The sequence below is a fragment of the Rhododendron vialii genome, chromosome 6a, assembly GCF_030253575.1.
Source record: "Rhododendron vialii isolate Sample 1 chromosome 6a, ASM3025357v1".
In the NCBI taxonomy this organism is placed as follows: Eukaryota; Viridiplantae; Streptophyta; class Magnoliopsida; order Ericales; family Ericaceae; genus Rhododendron; species Rhododendron vialii.
This window is the reverse complement of record NC_080562.1, coordinates 38,028,396-38,043,600: the sequence shown is the minus strand read 5'-3', so window position 1 is coordinate 38,043,600 and position 15,205 is coordinate 38,028,396. Positions and strand designations below refer to the sequence as shown.

Below are 15,205 nucleotides of genomic sequence, written 5' to 3'. Positions count from 1 at the left end.
GAGTTGTGGCTCGGTCCCAATCAAATCCTATGCTCTCTTTTTTTGCCAACGTTGGGTCGCGTGTTTACTAGTGGAGTATTAAATAAAGAGAAGAGAGAGTTATATATATTTAGCTCGCCATTGTGGAAATTAACAACTTGGAGCCCTTATCCGCCATCCTCCTAACTGCTACATGAATCTGAATTTACATCATACGGGATCGATACAAGTCGGAAATCATAATTTGTGGCCCGTCGTTGCTGTTACTTTATTAATTCGTTAGTTTTTTTTTTTTTTTTTGAATTTTATTCCCTCATGGGAATAAGCTGAGTCTTTAATTTGCCAGGAATCTCAAAAGAAAAACATCAAAACCGATCAATATTGAAGCTTTCGTCACTCAATGATCTGTGGGTTGTCCATAACCCTACGACCCACTGCTACAATATTAATTGTAAAAGATGATGGTTTAAAAGTGTCATTAAACGTGAAAGATGACAGTTTTTGAAACTTGTTACAATACTCCTTTCTATTTTCCAGGGTTTAAACAAAATCAGTATTACGATCTTCCTTCTATTACCATTTTTTGTGGGATTTCCAGAGTTTGCTGCTGTGAAAATTGGTATTAGACATGATGCAAAATTGCAAATGAACCATATACCGCAAATCAGATCAATGTTCAACTGAATTTTAACTCCTTAGGTGTTAAGTGAAAAAAGGTCAGGAGTTCAACTTTCGCTAATCTATTCTAACAATACTAAATTTCGCCGATAAAAAAAATTGTTCAACTGAATTTCAAGTGTAAGCTTTTCTCTTTTTAGTCTGGGCCTGAAGAAACATATAATTTCCTCGAAAATCCTATGTGTACCGACCATTTTTGGACCGAAACCGTACCGACGGCCGCGCGCGGCCGTCTCCGGCCACCGGACAGCCGATCCGAGCCGTCCAAAAATTTTAAAAAAAAAAACCGAGGGGCCCAACGCGGGAATCAACGTCATCCGATGTGTGTAGGGTGCTTGATCTAAACACCCTATCCACATCGGATGACGTTGATTCCCGCGTTGGGCCCCTCGGTTTTTTTTTTTAAAATTTTTGGACGGCTCGGATCGGCCGTCCGGTGGCCGGAGACGGCCGCGCGCGGCCGTCGGTACGGTTTCGGTCCAAAATGGTCGGTGTATATAGCAGTACTCTAATTTCCTTGGTATCAGCAAAGATAGAAACAAAAGTTGTAGGCAATTCAATGGACTTGTAATGAACCCGGGGTGTGTGATGTGCCCTTGTGCACGATCCGAGCCGTTGAACCGTGCATCCAACAACTTGAATCTCATCTCGACAATAGACGACCGAGAGCCGTTCATTGATGAGCTGCTTACAATTAGGTTCAAATTGTGGCAAAATTTTCTTTGTAGAAGAAGCGATGGAAGAGCTGTTTACATTGATGAGATGCTCAAAAACCTAGAAAACAAACAAGGAAACTGATTTTCACGGTCCACTTCTTACTGATGGCACTCCAATTTTAACGTGAAGTTACTAATAACTTTATGAACAAAGTTGAGCATCATCATTTAAAAGTGGAGCGCGAATATCAATTTCCAACAAACAAAAGGGGAAGACCCTAATGCCACGCCACGATTCTTTAGTGCCACGTAGGGCTGCAAATGAACCGAGCCGCTCGCGAGCAACTCGCAGCTCGGCTCGTTAGTGGCTCGTTCAAGCTTGGCTCGGAAGTTAAATGAACAAGCTCGAGCCAATTTTTTTAGCTCGTTTTGTAAACGAGCGAGCTCGAGCTAGGATAAGTTCGGCTCGCGAGCCGGGGTATATACACTTAAGTTTAGGATTTTTATTATTATTTTATAATTTGTTCTTTCCGTTTTCAGTTTCCAGTCAACCAAGGGAGGCGAGAGCACACACATACCAGTATACCCCCGCTCCATAGGAAAATGAAAGATATATACCTTCACAATCAAAATATTTTTGGTTGTATTAGGCCTATGCGATGATATATATATACATTTTTCATTGGTCCGTTGAGACTCGTGAACAAGCTCGAGCTCGAGTCAAGCTAAGGCCCGCTCGGCTCGAGCTCGAGCTTGACTTGTTAAGTTTCTCTGAGCTCGAGCTCGTGTTCGTTAAAAACTTAAAAAACGAGCTTGAACACTGTAAAGCTCGGCTCGGCTCGTTTGCAGTCCTAGTGCCACGACACGATTGTTCTATTTGCCCTTTTTATCCTCAAACCGAAAATTTCCGCTCACGAGGAAAACCGTGCCCCTCTCTCGTCATTTTCTCAGCCATGGCCTAGGCTCTCAGCCTCCAACCCCAACCTTTTGGGAATAATAAAACACATTTGTTCACAACTGAAGTGGCATTCGATCGAGAAATGACACAAACAATATAGGTTGAGTATTCGGAAAATCAATTCCTAAATACTCCTCAAAATGCCATGCTTGCTTGTAGGAGATAGGAACAATGTAATGCGGAGGCTTCAAAGCTCAATGAAAAAGGTAAATTACAATATTGCTATACTATATGGAGATGCTCTCACGGGAATAAGCAAAATTTTACATTGAATATGTACTTTGGCGGCCCATGTGGCAAGTTGGAGGGTTATGTACTCCCAGGAACTCTTCAAATTTTACTCTTTTTTTTTTAAACTTTAAATTAAGGACCAACTTTTGCCCAAGAAATCAACAATTCACCAAAATTGACGATGTGACAATTTGAAATACACACACTCAAATCGACCATGCTTGTCATGATATATTGCTGCAAAATTAACCATGTATCCCAAACGACCATGTTTTTGATGGATTATTTCTTCAAAATTAATCGAACCATGGAGTATATAACAAACCGACCATGTTCTTTATGGATTAGTTTTGTGAAATTATCATAGAAATTGAGGCTCAACAATCACAACCATAATCTACTAGGAAAATCATAAATTTCTCGTAGATTATTTCTGCATTATCATGGAAAAGAAAAAAATGGAAAAAAAAAAATTCCAACATTAAGCATTGAAATCTAAGAACCACATTGCCATTCATCTAATCTAATGGGAAAGAACACTACTGGCACGAAAAGAAGTCCAGACTAGAAAACAAAAAATCATAACTTCCCATTTTCTTGAAACAAACCGGCACCCACAAGGCCACAACGGCGAAAACGCCACCTGTGGGATTTAGATAGGAGAAAACCCATCTGCATACAATTTCTCACAACTCCAAATCCCTCTGCGCCGACACCCACAGCGGCGCGCCGGAGGGATACGGCCAGCGAGGGTGTCCAAAGGGTGGGACTCGGATCCTCTCCGCATATTCCCTTTCCTACATCTACCACATCTTTTCACCAAAACATGTCACCTCATTAATGAATTGAAGGGACGACCTAGATTAAATCGTAGCCCAAAGTTTGGAGTCCCTAACTTACACGACGTCGTTCTTCCTTTGGAGAGGATCCAAGTTCTACTCAAAGACCATAGCAATATTCATAGTGCAATGATTCCTTCTTGTGTATTTTTTACCCTTTAGGGATTTTTCACCTATATCATTGTGTTTATTGTTTTTTTTCTTTCATACGATTGGTTTGTATATTGATTGGTGGGTTGTTGATTGAGAGATCAAACATAGAAAATGAGGCGATTTAAAGTTTTTCAATTAAAATTAAAATTATTCCTGGATTATATGTGTAAACTTTCTAAATAATGTGAAATTGGGATTTTAATCAGAACCAACCCAAGTTTAATCTAAATTGGGCTTGCCTAGCAGGCGCCTTGTAAACACTTGCGCACACTTAACTGAGAGATCAATGAGTCAAATTTTATCAAAAACAAAAATTGATTAATGTTTTTTTTATAAAGAAAATACTATATAGTCGGATTATTTTTGAATTCTTATTTATCACATTTTAACTTAATTGCGTACCTTAACATGATTGATGTAGCGCTCCGCTTTGTTCTTGTAATTCTCGTGATGTATGAAAAAAAAAATTAATGTTTGAGAGAGAGACAAAAAAAATGACGCATGTCTGGTTGGGCCGGGTTGGTCCGATTCTAAATGACAAACGGTCCGGTTGCCAAAAAAACCGAGAACGTTTTTTTAGTTTCTTCTGCCCGACCGGACCCGACCCATCCCACGGATCTCATCTCACTTTCCCTCCAAATACCAAAACCCCCCACAGAGACCTCAGTCCCAACGCAATCCCTCTGCTTGGAAAAACGAGTCGAAAATGGCGTCGACCTCAGCTTCTCGCTCCGGTGGCGCCGCCGGAAGAATCAAATCCGCCGCCACGACGTTATTTTCCGATAATCAGTCACTCCTCGCTGTAAGTTCAGCCCACCTCTTCTTCGAACCATACCCCTGTTTAAAGCTAGTGGTTTGAATTTGGTGTTCCCCTTTGTTTCAGGAAATCCGGAAAGTTGTGACGATGATGAAGGATGTGGGTGTCGATTTGGAGAGAGAGAATGAGTCCCAGATGGTACTTACTGATAAACCCTAGGATAAAGGAAGAAAGAAATTTAGTACTCCTGTTTCAAATTCTTGTCCAACTGCAAAAGGACGTGCAATTTTTAGATCAGAAATATAAAGTACTTCGGTGCAGAATATTTTGAATTTATTTACACCAAATTAAAGTACTTCACAAGTCGTTCCATGATATGGTGTAAGGAAATTCAAAAATTATGCACTGAAGTATTTTATTTTTGATTCAAAAATTACAGGACTTTTCGTGAAATTCAAACAATTTGGGACAAAGTATAACATGTTGGTATTTTCAAAGTATAACATGTCAATTTAGTTTTACTGTAAACCCCAAGGTTAGTCGAGTGGAAGTATGGCATTAAGTAAGGGCTTAGTTCCCGAACTTGCAAGTTTGACTCACATCGCCAGGATAAATGAATAAATAAATAAAAACTTGGGACCATTGGAGGTTTGGGTGATCGCTAACTGGCTCGGATACCCAGTTATTAGAAATAGAGAATCAAGTTTTAATGTAAATATTTTGCCTTGGTAGATGATAAGCCGTAAGCGACCTAAGGTTCCATTTGGATATCTGTGTCAATGAAGAGATTTGATGTTAATGAACAAAAGGAATAGCTCAAATTTTGGATTTGGAAATTTGAATATTAGGATGTAGAGTTTGAACGCTTCATGAGAATGGATTCGAAGAAACTATTTGTTTGGAGTGATTTGAGATCTTTCCTGTTAAGGATTGTTAGCTAAACAAATATACAAAGATACCAATGATGTACTCCTACCTCTTTTGGGCATCAAATCCATCTTTCACTCTAGCTTTGCAAGCCCTCAATAAGTAAGCCTCAAAATTGAATCCAATCACTTGGTTTGAAATATATATCTATGACTTAATTTGAAACTTTTTCTGAATGTTTTTGCAGGTAAAAGAGCTTGAAGATGGTGTGCTTCAACTGTTGGCAGCTTCTGAGGATTGTACACATTTATCCACAGCAATTCAATCTGTTGGGAATGGTTATCAGCCAAGAGAAGAGGTGCCTTAGAACTATTTTTTCACCTTTTCCTTTTAGATTGTGTGAACTTGGACTTGCATTCCCATCATTGTGGAAAAATACGCATTAATAAAATATATTTTATTCTGATGTTTAAAATGCAGGCAACGGATTTTACGAAGTTGTTTGATGATGAGATTGCAAAGTCCAAGGCTAATTCCTCTTCAGTTCCCCAAAATCATATGTTGTTACGCCAGTTTAGGGAAGCAATTTGGGTATGTTTCCTTGCCGGATTCTACAAAGAAAAAGATTAGGCTTTTGATTGCATTTCATCTAATCATAGATTCCCCCAACCCACCAACAGCAGCATGTTTGCTGTACTTTCCAGAATATCTTCCCTCTTATGCTTTGGAGAGTCTTTTCCTGTTTGGTTCCAATAGGGACCAATGTTTTACATTTGAATGGATAGATATGGGTTTTAATTGGAATCTTTTATATGGGTTTGGTCAAAATACATTAGGGGAAGTCAGATGATGTCTATTCAAACAGGATGGTGCTAAATGTTCGGAAGTCAAAAGTTATGGTTCCAAAAGTGTAAAAATGTTTAAATAGTTACTGCTGTGTGAAGAAATTATATTTAAGAACTGAATGCCTAATTGAAAATCTAGATGTTCCGGATTGTTGCCAAAATGAGGAAAGAGTATTTTGACATGTTTACAAAGTGCTACCTAGACAAGTCCATGCACCAGTGCGGAAGATTAAGATGATCAATAACACAAGGAAAGGGCTGTTTTGAGGCCGTGAATAACGTGTATGAACTGTAGATAGATAAAAGAACTCTAGGCCTCACACCTAGACAACCTTAGGCATCACACCTAGGGCCTCTTTAACATCACACCAAAGAAATAGGATTGCATTACACAATCTTGAAAGCTTAAAGCTGTGGGAATTTTCATATAATCATTTATATGTCAAACTCTTGAAGTACATCAATTTATAGGCTGCTAATGTGACTAATACCAAAGACTGTTCCTATTCCCTAGATGACTACGTAGGATGAATGTGTTATCTAATGGTTGCATACATTGGGTATGTGGTCAAACTTCCCTAAATGAAACGTCACAACCTTAAATAATCCAGCTAATGGAATACACATCAACCCAAAACATTGGATCTTTTGGAACTACCAAACTATCCATTGCATTTGTCATGGACTGCATTAGGAAGAGTGACTTGATCCAAGTTGGGGTTGGTGAAAGGAGCGGAAGAGATTCAAGGGTAATCTTGGTTGAACTTAAGGTCAAATAAATATGAATCATTGCGTTTGTCTTTCAATAGGATATGGTTCAAGTGACATTAACAACGGTAGGCAATTCACTTTGCTAAGTCCAAGTGATTTGGATTAAGGCTTGTTGGGTCAATGCAAGTTGAGGTACTATAAGTTTGTTGAACCATGTAATAGGATTTGATGGTTGTGGATGATGGCAAAGTAAGTTTGATGATTTCTGTTTCAAACAAGGTAAGTTAGAGGACATCAGAAATTGTAATGTGGTCACCAACATACTTGAAAAAAATGCTTTTCCTGGTGTTTTTGGGACAAATGCAAAAGATCTCAAATACGGTGGTCAGTCATCTAGTACTTGGAATTTTAGGATTTAACTTTTGAGTATTTACTGAAGGACTTCGTTTATCAAACCCTTCTTAGTTACTTGAAAGGGCTGGATGGTAATTCAAATGAGGTAACCAGGGAAAGTTAGCCGGATGGAAGCTCTTCCAGTAGTCTATGCTGCAAATGCACTGACCTCTCTCTGTAGCCGCACGTTGATTGAGAAGAGGATACAAGTATCAACCTAGTCAGGAGCAATACGACAGCTGCCTTTCTGAGAACATTTTTAAAACTTGAAAGGCCATGACCGTGATTAGTTTATACCTTAGTTGCACGAAGCGGAAGCGGGGACGGGAGCGGGAGCGGGGGCGGGGGCGGGGGAGCGGATGATCATAGAAGTGTGGGAGCGCCGTCGGGAGCGTTTAGGAAAAATTATTTATTTTTATGTATTTTAATGTAGTTAGATGTCAAAAAAGAAATATTATTCTACCACTTAAAATGCAAAACATAAAAATATATATAGTTTTAATATGTGATTCCAGTTGTTCTCCATATCTTAGTTACACAAAGCGAGGGCGGGAGCGGGATCGGTGGTGGAGAATTATAGGAGCTCCTCTCCGGGACTGGGAGCATTTAAGAATAATACATGAAAATATATAATGCAGGTAAATATTATTATGCGTCAATCATGTCAATTGCAAAGATTGCCTTAGTAACTAAGTAATATTATAGTTATATTATGTAATTGACTAATTGAGCAAATTTAAGTTAATATTTTTCTAATATCTTATCATTACTTTATCTTTTATCTTGCTTGGTATCTTTTATTTTTGTTTCTTTTGGGATTTATATGCCTAAGAGGTTCTATCCTAGTTGGGAGCGGGTTCCTTCTCAACGGGAGCGAGGTTCCTGACTTGGGAGCGCGGGAGCGAGGTTCCGAGATGGATTCGCCACCCACATTGGAGGTTCCTGCAACTAAGGTTTATACTATAGCATTGTTCTTCTTGGTCTTCTGCCAGAACAACAGGCACTTTTGCCTTGCGTCAGCCTTACTCCGATCTCGTGGTCGTGAGTTGAGTAGGATGCCTTGCTGAGGCTTTATAAACACTATTCTGACTTTGAGACCATGTTAAGGTTTGATCTATGGATCAAGTCCACCTGCTCAAGAAAGTCGGATTAGGTCATACGGCAAGACTCTGTGCTTTTCACAAAACATTGCTTTGCTGGTGAAGTTTTTTTCACCTAATGTTGTTTTTGACAATTAATTCAGTTGTGCATCTGACTCATTTTTTAGTTGTGGTATGTTATTACCGTTGTGCAAGAGATGCTCCACAGATTGTTTATGTACCCATAAATCTATGTGGAAGAGAGCCGCTACCACTGCATGTATATGAGTACATGTGTGTATGTCCACATGTGTGTATGAGTACATGTGTGTACCCATAAATATATGAGCTGCCACCAGTTGCATTGGTGCTTTCGAGTTTAATTTGTTGCTAAGATGTAACTTCCCAAATGTTTTCCTTCTAATTTGATGTAGCTCTTTCTTTCTCCTGTAGAGAGTTCATCATGCAGGACAGCCAATGCCAGGTGAAGAGCAGGAGGATCTCGTAATGACCAGTACACAAAGCAACATTCTGAACGTCAATTGTCCATTGACTGGAAAGCCTATCACTGAACTGGAAAATCCAGTTCGCAGGTAAAAGTGGATCTTTTTTAGTAATTTCAAGGTCCTAACATTTTGGAGTGGATATTAACATCTTCTTTATGTGTCATGGTTAGCTGCTATATGTTTGTCAATTTTGCCTCCATAGATGTAAGAAACCACATTTTCAACATGAATGTATGGGTATATCACTATATTGTAACTTAAAAGTTTTATGTTGCGACAGCAGGTTACTGTCGCAAGTTACTATTCAAGTCTATTAGTTAAAAAAAGGCCTGAGAGGCTGTACCTGTAACCTTGGCGTTGGTAGTGTATATTCCCTTTAACCTCTATAACTCTTTAAGGGTTTCTCCAATGGCATAGCCAAAATTGGGTAGTCAAAACTTGCCACATTATCTTTTGGTTTTCCATTTAAGGGGTTGGTAAGATTAAAAAATGTGAAGTCCCACAATGGTCCATAATCAAAAATTCATTTTCAGTAGAGAGAGAGAGAGTTGAGAATAAATGTAAGTGAGTGGGTCCATAGATAGTGATAGGAGGGGAGAGAGAGAGAGAGAGAGAGAGAGAGAGAGAGAGAGAGAGAGAGAGAGAGAGAGAGAGACAGAGAGAGAGAGAGAGAGAGAGAGAGAGAGAGAGAGTGTGTGGTCCCATTTAAATTTGATTATCCAAAGAGAAAGGGTTACTGGTTTTGGTAATCCAACGGCCAAAATTTGGTTATTAGTTAAAGGGTTACTAAGTTTGGTTATACCATTGTGAGCCATATTTTGACCAACGTTGCTAACTTTAGAGATCTTTTACTTTTGGTTATGCCATTGGGGACACTCTTAAAGGAGCAAAAAAGTAAGCTTTCTTGTAGTAACCTGTTATGTAGAAAAAAATTATGTCAGTGCACATAACTTGTTTCAGTAACCCGTGTCCTATAATGGAGCATGATGTATGTCTAGTTGGTTGAATGATAAATCAACTATTGCCCAAAGAATAAAGTTCAATCTCTTGCTCGTACATCACTCTGTGAAGGTCATCATTACAGATGTTTGAATTTTAAAATAAAGTTGGAACATTAATCCTCCCTTCATGTGAATCTTGCAATATATGTCTTTCATACTTATCTTTTTCTTGTATTGGTGTAGCTTGGATTGCAAGCACATATATGAACAGAACGCCATTATGCAGTACATAAGGTCCAAGCATGCACACTCTCAATGTCCTGTAGCAGGTATTCGGATTTTTTTTTAAAAATATTTCCTGTTAATTTTCTTTTTCACTGCTGCCTCTTGCCCTTAGCCTTGACTATTTTTTCAATCCTTTTTAAGGTTGCCCAAAAATACTGGTGGCAGAAAGAGTGGTGTGTGACCCATTGTTACTTGTTGAAATTGAGGAAATGAGTTTATTGAACAAACAATCTGCTAGGCCTGATGTAGTTGAAGATTTCACTGCGACTGATGACGAAGAATCTGGTTGATGAGGAACAAGAACTACTCTCATATTTTCGACACGGAAATCATGATTATGAAAATCTCCATTGCGACCCCTGGACTAGGTTCATATCTAGTTGTCTGCATTTCTCCTAGTTTTGGCGCTTACAATGGAATGAGAAATATAATTTTGGAAGTAATGTGCGGGCAAAGTGGCACGAGTTCCATGATTTCAGTTATAGACGCTGCGTAAAACACAAACTTATCTTTCTCCTTCCTCGTAAGGCTGATGGGATGGCCTCAACCAGGATTGTGAGATAGGCAGTAAAAAAGTAGGGGTTTTTTTTCGTGTCCATAGAGTCTATGTGAGTTGTAATTCCTAATCTTTGTAGATTTCCTGGTGCCACTTCAATGAAGAATGACTTGCAGCTTCAATGTTGAAACATGCTTTGGGTATTGATATGGTTTGTATCTTTCATCACTTTCTTCTTCACATGCAATAGAAAATGAGGTTAGTTTCATTCTGGTTTCACCTTCACCTTCACTTCATGAAAAGGTCTGAAAAGGAATTAAGTAATTAACCAGCATGGCTGTGTCAGTTTTTGCTGTGATAAATAATTCAAGGAACTGCCACAGCAACATTGAAAGAAAGTTATATAAGAATGAGTTTCCGTCATTCCTTCTCGCTTTTGGTGAGTAAATAAGTTTAGCGTAAGTCTGTTGACACAGACAAAGCGTGCACAGATTGTGCACAGATCCCAATGTGGGGCTCACTACGGGTTCCACACAAAAAATCCTAGCCGTTCATTAGATTTAAAACATTTTTTCAAAGGCTCCCATGAAAAATCATTTTGATTCGATATCTATAAGTACTCGATCTAGTCATATAAGTTTTCATTCAGTTCAAAGTTGAATGAAAAGTTAGATGATTAGATCAAGTATTTATAGGTATCGGATTGATCTAATTTTTTGTGGGGACCCTTGAAAAAATGTTTCAAATTTAATGAACGACTGGGATCATTTGTGTTGGACCCATAGTGGGCCCCACATCAAGATCTGTGCACGATCTGTGCCCCCTTTGTCTGTGTGAATAGCACCTCTCATAAGTTTATGAAAGCATAAGAAAAATACACTGTATACAATTGGCATACCGTAAGGCAATACCTTGTCAAGTAAAGGAAAAATCTATCATTTCAGTTTCAGACTAGACACTTGTTTAGCCTATTTTTACTGATGCCATACAAGCCTGTCTGTCGTCTCATTTACATTCCCCTCAAAACCTCTGTATCCAATATTATCTGTACCTATGTTCTGGTCATTTTTTACCATACAATAATTTTTAGAGATGAGAATATTTTCACGTTATTCAATGGGATGCGCCATAAACCGGTACAAGCAAAATAGAGCGCAGAGGGTTTGAACTCAATTTCATTGACACTTGAGCTCATGCAACTTCTCTATGAACCCATCTATATAACCACTCATGAACCCTTTGCTCGCTAGGGTTTCCCTCCACTTTTCGTGGTTTTTCCTAACCAACCCACCCACCTCACTGTCTTTATCCATCACAGACTTAACAGCCTTGCACAATTTCTCCTTTGAAAACAACCCATTTTCATCTCTCTCCACCTCCACTGCAACCTTCAATTCATCACCCAATAATCTTGTGTTCAAAATTTGGTCGCCCAAATGTGGCACAAGAACTATCTGACTCTCACTCATCAATGCCTCCCACATTGACCCAAACCCACAATGATTCACAAAACACCCAACGGATTTATGGCCCAATATCTGTGGCTGTTGAACCCATCCACAAACCACCCCTCTCTCTCTAACCCTTTCTTCAAACCCTTCCGGCAGCGCTTCCTCCACCGTCGCTGCCCCAGTCGGCGGTTTCACAGCCACCAGAAAGGGCAGGCCGGTTGACTCGAACCCAAGGACAAGTTCTTGAAATTGGGCTTTTTCAAGAACCCACTGGCTCCCAAATGCACAGAACACAACCGACTCAGGTTCAAACTGGCCCAGCCACCTCTCCCACCGGTCCTCAACAGGATTTTTATCCCGGTCGGGCAACACTGGTCCGGTTAGAAACACGGGTTTTGCAAACTGGGTCCCTATGTAATTGCACAATTCTCCCTCTACTTCATGGCACGTGCGAATGGATATCGCATCGCATTTTTCCATTGCAGTTTTGACCCGATCATAAAACGTTATTCCGCTGCCGAATTCAAATGATATAAACGACAATGCACGCGCCTCGTGTTGGCGGAGCACCACGGTGGTTGATGGGTATCCGGGGGGTGGCGCCGCCAGTTCCTCCATCGTGAGCTGCCGATCTTTGAAAACTCTTCGGGCAGGGACCACTGCGGTCGCAAGCGATGCCGCGCAAACTGCATTGTAGCAAACGGTTTTGAATCCGATTGTCGAGGCTAATTCCGGTATCCAATGAGCGGTATCGTAGAAAACAAAATCGGGTTTCAAGTTAATCAAAATGGATTCGACTTGGTGGCGCGTGAGGTCCATGGCGGTGGCGAGGTGGGTGGTTAGGAAAATGGGTATGTCGGAGGCGGTCTCGGTGCCCTTCGGGAGGCCGTCGACGGCCGGGACGTCGAGTGGGTGGAAGGTGATGAGATCGGGGTGGTGATTGGTGGGTTTTAATTGGTGTTGGGCCTTGTTTGGGAGCAAAAACGAGATCCTGTGGCCTCTTTTGGCGAGTTCATTGGAGAGGTAGAGGAATGGAGTCATGTGGCCAAATGCAAACCATGGGAACATGGCTATGTGGAACTTTGAGTCATTGGGCTTAGCCATTTTTCAATTGTCTTCTCTCTAGTTTGGATTTTCCTTCAAGCTCTTCCCATGAAGATCATACTTCTTTGCGAAAAATTGCAATGCAAAGTGATGGGAAAATTTGGATGATCTGAGAACCTTCAAAGTTATTTTTTTTTTCCCCCTTCAATTTTTATTGCTTCAGATAAGAATAGAAATGGGAAAGAAAGTGAAATGAGAGGCAAACTATGAATGGAGGAGGGGATACAAAATTTGGTTGGTGGATGAGTTTTCAAATCACAAATCCATTCAATGAGTATTGGGTGTCCGATGATTAAGGCATCCATCATGCTTTAAATTCTGGCTGTAAACAGTGGGTGACCCCTATCCTAAGTTTAGTCACCTTGCAACTTTGAAGTTTACCGTATACTTTATTGAATTAATTGGGGGATGGTGTTGTGCACAATCCGAGCCGTGGGATCGTGCATCTGATGTCTTGGGTCTCATTTCGGCAATGAACGTTTCTCGGGTCTACTTTTTGTGGATCTACAAAATAAGGATTTGTTACCCAAATACTACGCATAATAGTTGTGATAGCAAACTGTAATATACCACACACAAAAACATGTCTGGTTTTCTCAAGTTATGCCGTTGTCATTTCCTAAATTGGCAAATGAAGTGCGAAACCTTTTGGCGCAACCCTACCTCATTTATCACTGAGTGGTCATTTAGGGCCATGATTAGTGGCCTCCCATGGTGCTGCTCTACATCTGAACTCACAGAAGCCATTTCCCGATCCATGTTCTTGAAAAGTTTTCAACGTCGTGGTGGTTTAAACTGATGCAACGGAGTCGAATTCGAGTCCAAATAATGCAACACCAAACCATACCCACACAAGAAAAAAAAAACATTGGAGTTGGAACAAAAAGCCACAGTGACAATGTAGTAGCCGTTATCACGGCCTTCTCAACTTATCGTACAGGAACATCAGAGTTAGGCAGCTGTTAGATCTTTCAACTTTTCTATTCTATTTTTCTTACCCAAATTCTCTATCTAAATGTAGCTTTCAGCCCAGGTTAACCCTGCAATGGTTTTCGTAGCTAGCGACTGTGGTGTGGTGAACTTTTAGGCATCTGCATTAAAGGAAGAAATGATAGCCAAAACTATCCAGTTACTCCTTTCTCCAAGCCCAACTCTCTCTCTCTCTCTCTCTCTCTCTCTCTCTCTCTCTCTCTCTCTCTCTCTCTCTCTCTCTCTCTCTCTCTCTCTCTCTCTCTCTCTGAATCTGAATCTGAGCTTGTGAAGTAGTAACAAATAGCTATGATGATTTATAGCTTGATTTTAAGGTAAATAGGAGCAACTTAATTAATCTAAGAACCCAAGGGGCTGTAATCATTGTCAGCCTAGACTTGAAAGATTTACTCAATTTTTTAGGTTCGAAACCCTCTAGGTTGGAGTATTATTTTTTGTCGTAGGGTCAATCCATACGGGACTTTGTCCAGTTTTTAGTCGGGCGTCTCGCTATTGGACGGTAGAATTAGTCCTCGAAAATTAGTCGATGTGTACGTAAGCTGACCGAACCCCTGGATTATAAAACAAAATCAATTTGAGAGGACTTTTTCGATGGTGAATTTGGTAAAATAGAGGTCGTTTGAATTTTTTTTGTCTCTAGTTGTGGATGAGCTAGCTTGAGACAAGAGAGAAAATGACAACCTGCAAACACAAGGTCTACCCATTCATGTGGATCCAGTGACATTGTTTAATAGTATTTCACTAAAGAAATCAGAAATGGTTTGGGCTTAATTAGTAAGGGGAACATGACACAGGGCTCTTCCTTGTTTAATGAATACTCCAGTAGTTCTTTATATTCTTTGTCCTTCTGTACTCCTTTGAACAAAATTCAACCATTTTCTTTTTTATAGTTGAACCACATGCATGTTCTTGTCTCCTGTGTGAATTTTTTTATATAATCGGATGTCTGGGCCGGCCAGCTTGGACGAATGTTGCCACATTTCGAGGCTCTGAAGTTAATAATCGGGCAACGGGGCAAACCCTCCAACGGCTTCAATGTTTGAAATGTTTGGCCTCCAGGAAATTCGAACATGCGATCTCATAAAAAACAAACACTTATTAGCTTTCTCATGCTCGCTTGATCAAACCCCGAGGGGTTTGTTTCTTCTGTGAGTACAAAGAGATAAACACTCAGCCTAGAATACAGTTTCTCTTGTTGATATATGTTTATTGAATGCCACCCTTTTTGTGGGGGATCATGATGGACTTAATGCCGCCTTGTCCTCGCAAGAAAAATGAGATGGGGT

The 15,205-nt window shown here is 40.0% G+C and overlaps 3 protein-coding genes across 4 annotated transcripts in view; 2 read left to right on the top strand and 1 right to left on the bottom strand.

Moving 5' to 3' along the window:
* Positions 1-1,925, top strand: part of LOC131331569 (D-amino-acid transaminase, chloroplastic-like) — a 28,512-nt gene extending 26,587 nt beyond the window's left edge. Inside the window, exon 6 of the mRNA XM_058365599.1 lies at positions 1,914-1,925. The gene's annotated coding sequence lies outside the window, so the exon portion shown is untranslated. The remainder of the gene's footprint in view (positions 1-1,913) is intronic.
* Positions 1,926-4,138: 2,213 nt separating this feature from the next.
* LOC131331570 (E3 SUMO-protein ligase MMS21) lies at positions 4,139-10,564 on the top strand. 2 transcript variants are annotated; one of them, XM_058365602.1, is made up of 7 exons: positions 4,139-4,296; positions 4,378-4,449; positions 5,366-5,476; positions 5,599-5,709; positions 8,600-8,739; positions 9,837-9,922; positions 10,020-10,564. In XM_058365602.1, exons 1-7 carry the CDS (start codon positions 4,201-4,203, stop codon positions 10,166-10,168), a joined length of 765 nt encoding a protein of 254 aa, XP_058221585.1. In that variant the 5' UTR covers positions 4,139-4,200; the 3' UTR covers positions 10,169-10,564. The 2 variants fall into 2 exon arrangements, with proteins under 2 accessions (XP_058221585.1, XP_058221586.1); XM_058365603.1 differs by lacking the exon at positions 5,599-5,709.
* Positions 10,565-11,229: 665 nt separating this feature from the next.
* LOC131331562 (UDP-glycosyltransferase 79B6-like) lies at positions 11,230-13,211 on the bottom strand. The gene has a single exon (XM_058365591.1). The coding sequence runs from the start codon at positions 12,927-12,929 to the stop codon at positions 11,550-11,552; it is 1,380 nt and encodes a 459-aa protein (XP_058221574.1). The 5' UTR covers positions 12,930-13,211; the 3' UTR covers positions 11,230-11,549.
* Between the last annotated feature and the right edge of the window lie 1,994 nt (positions 13,212-15,205).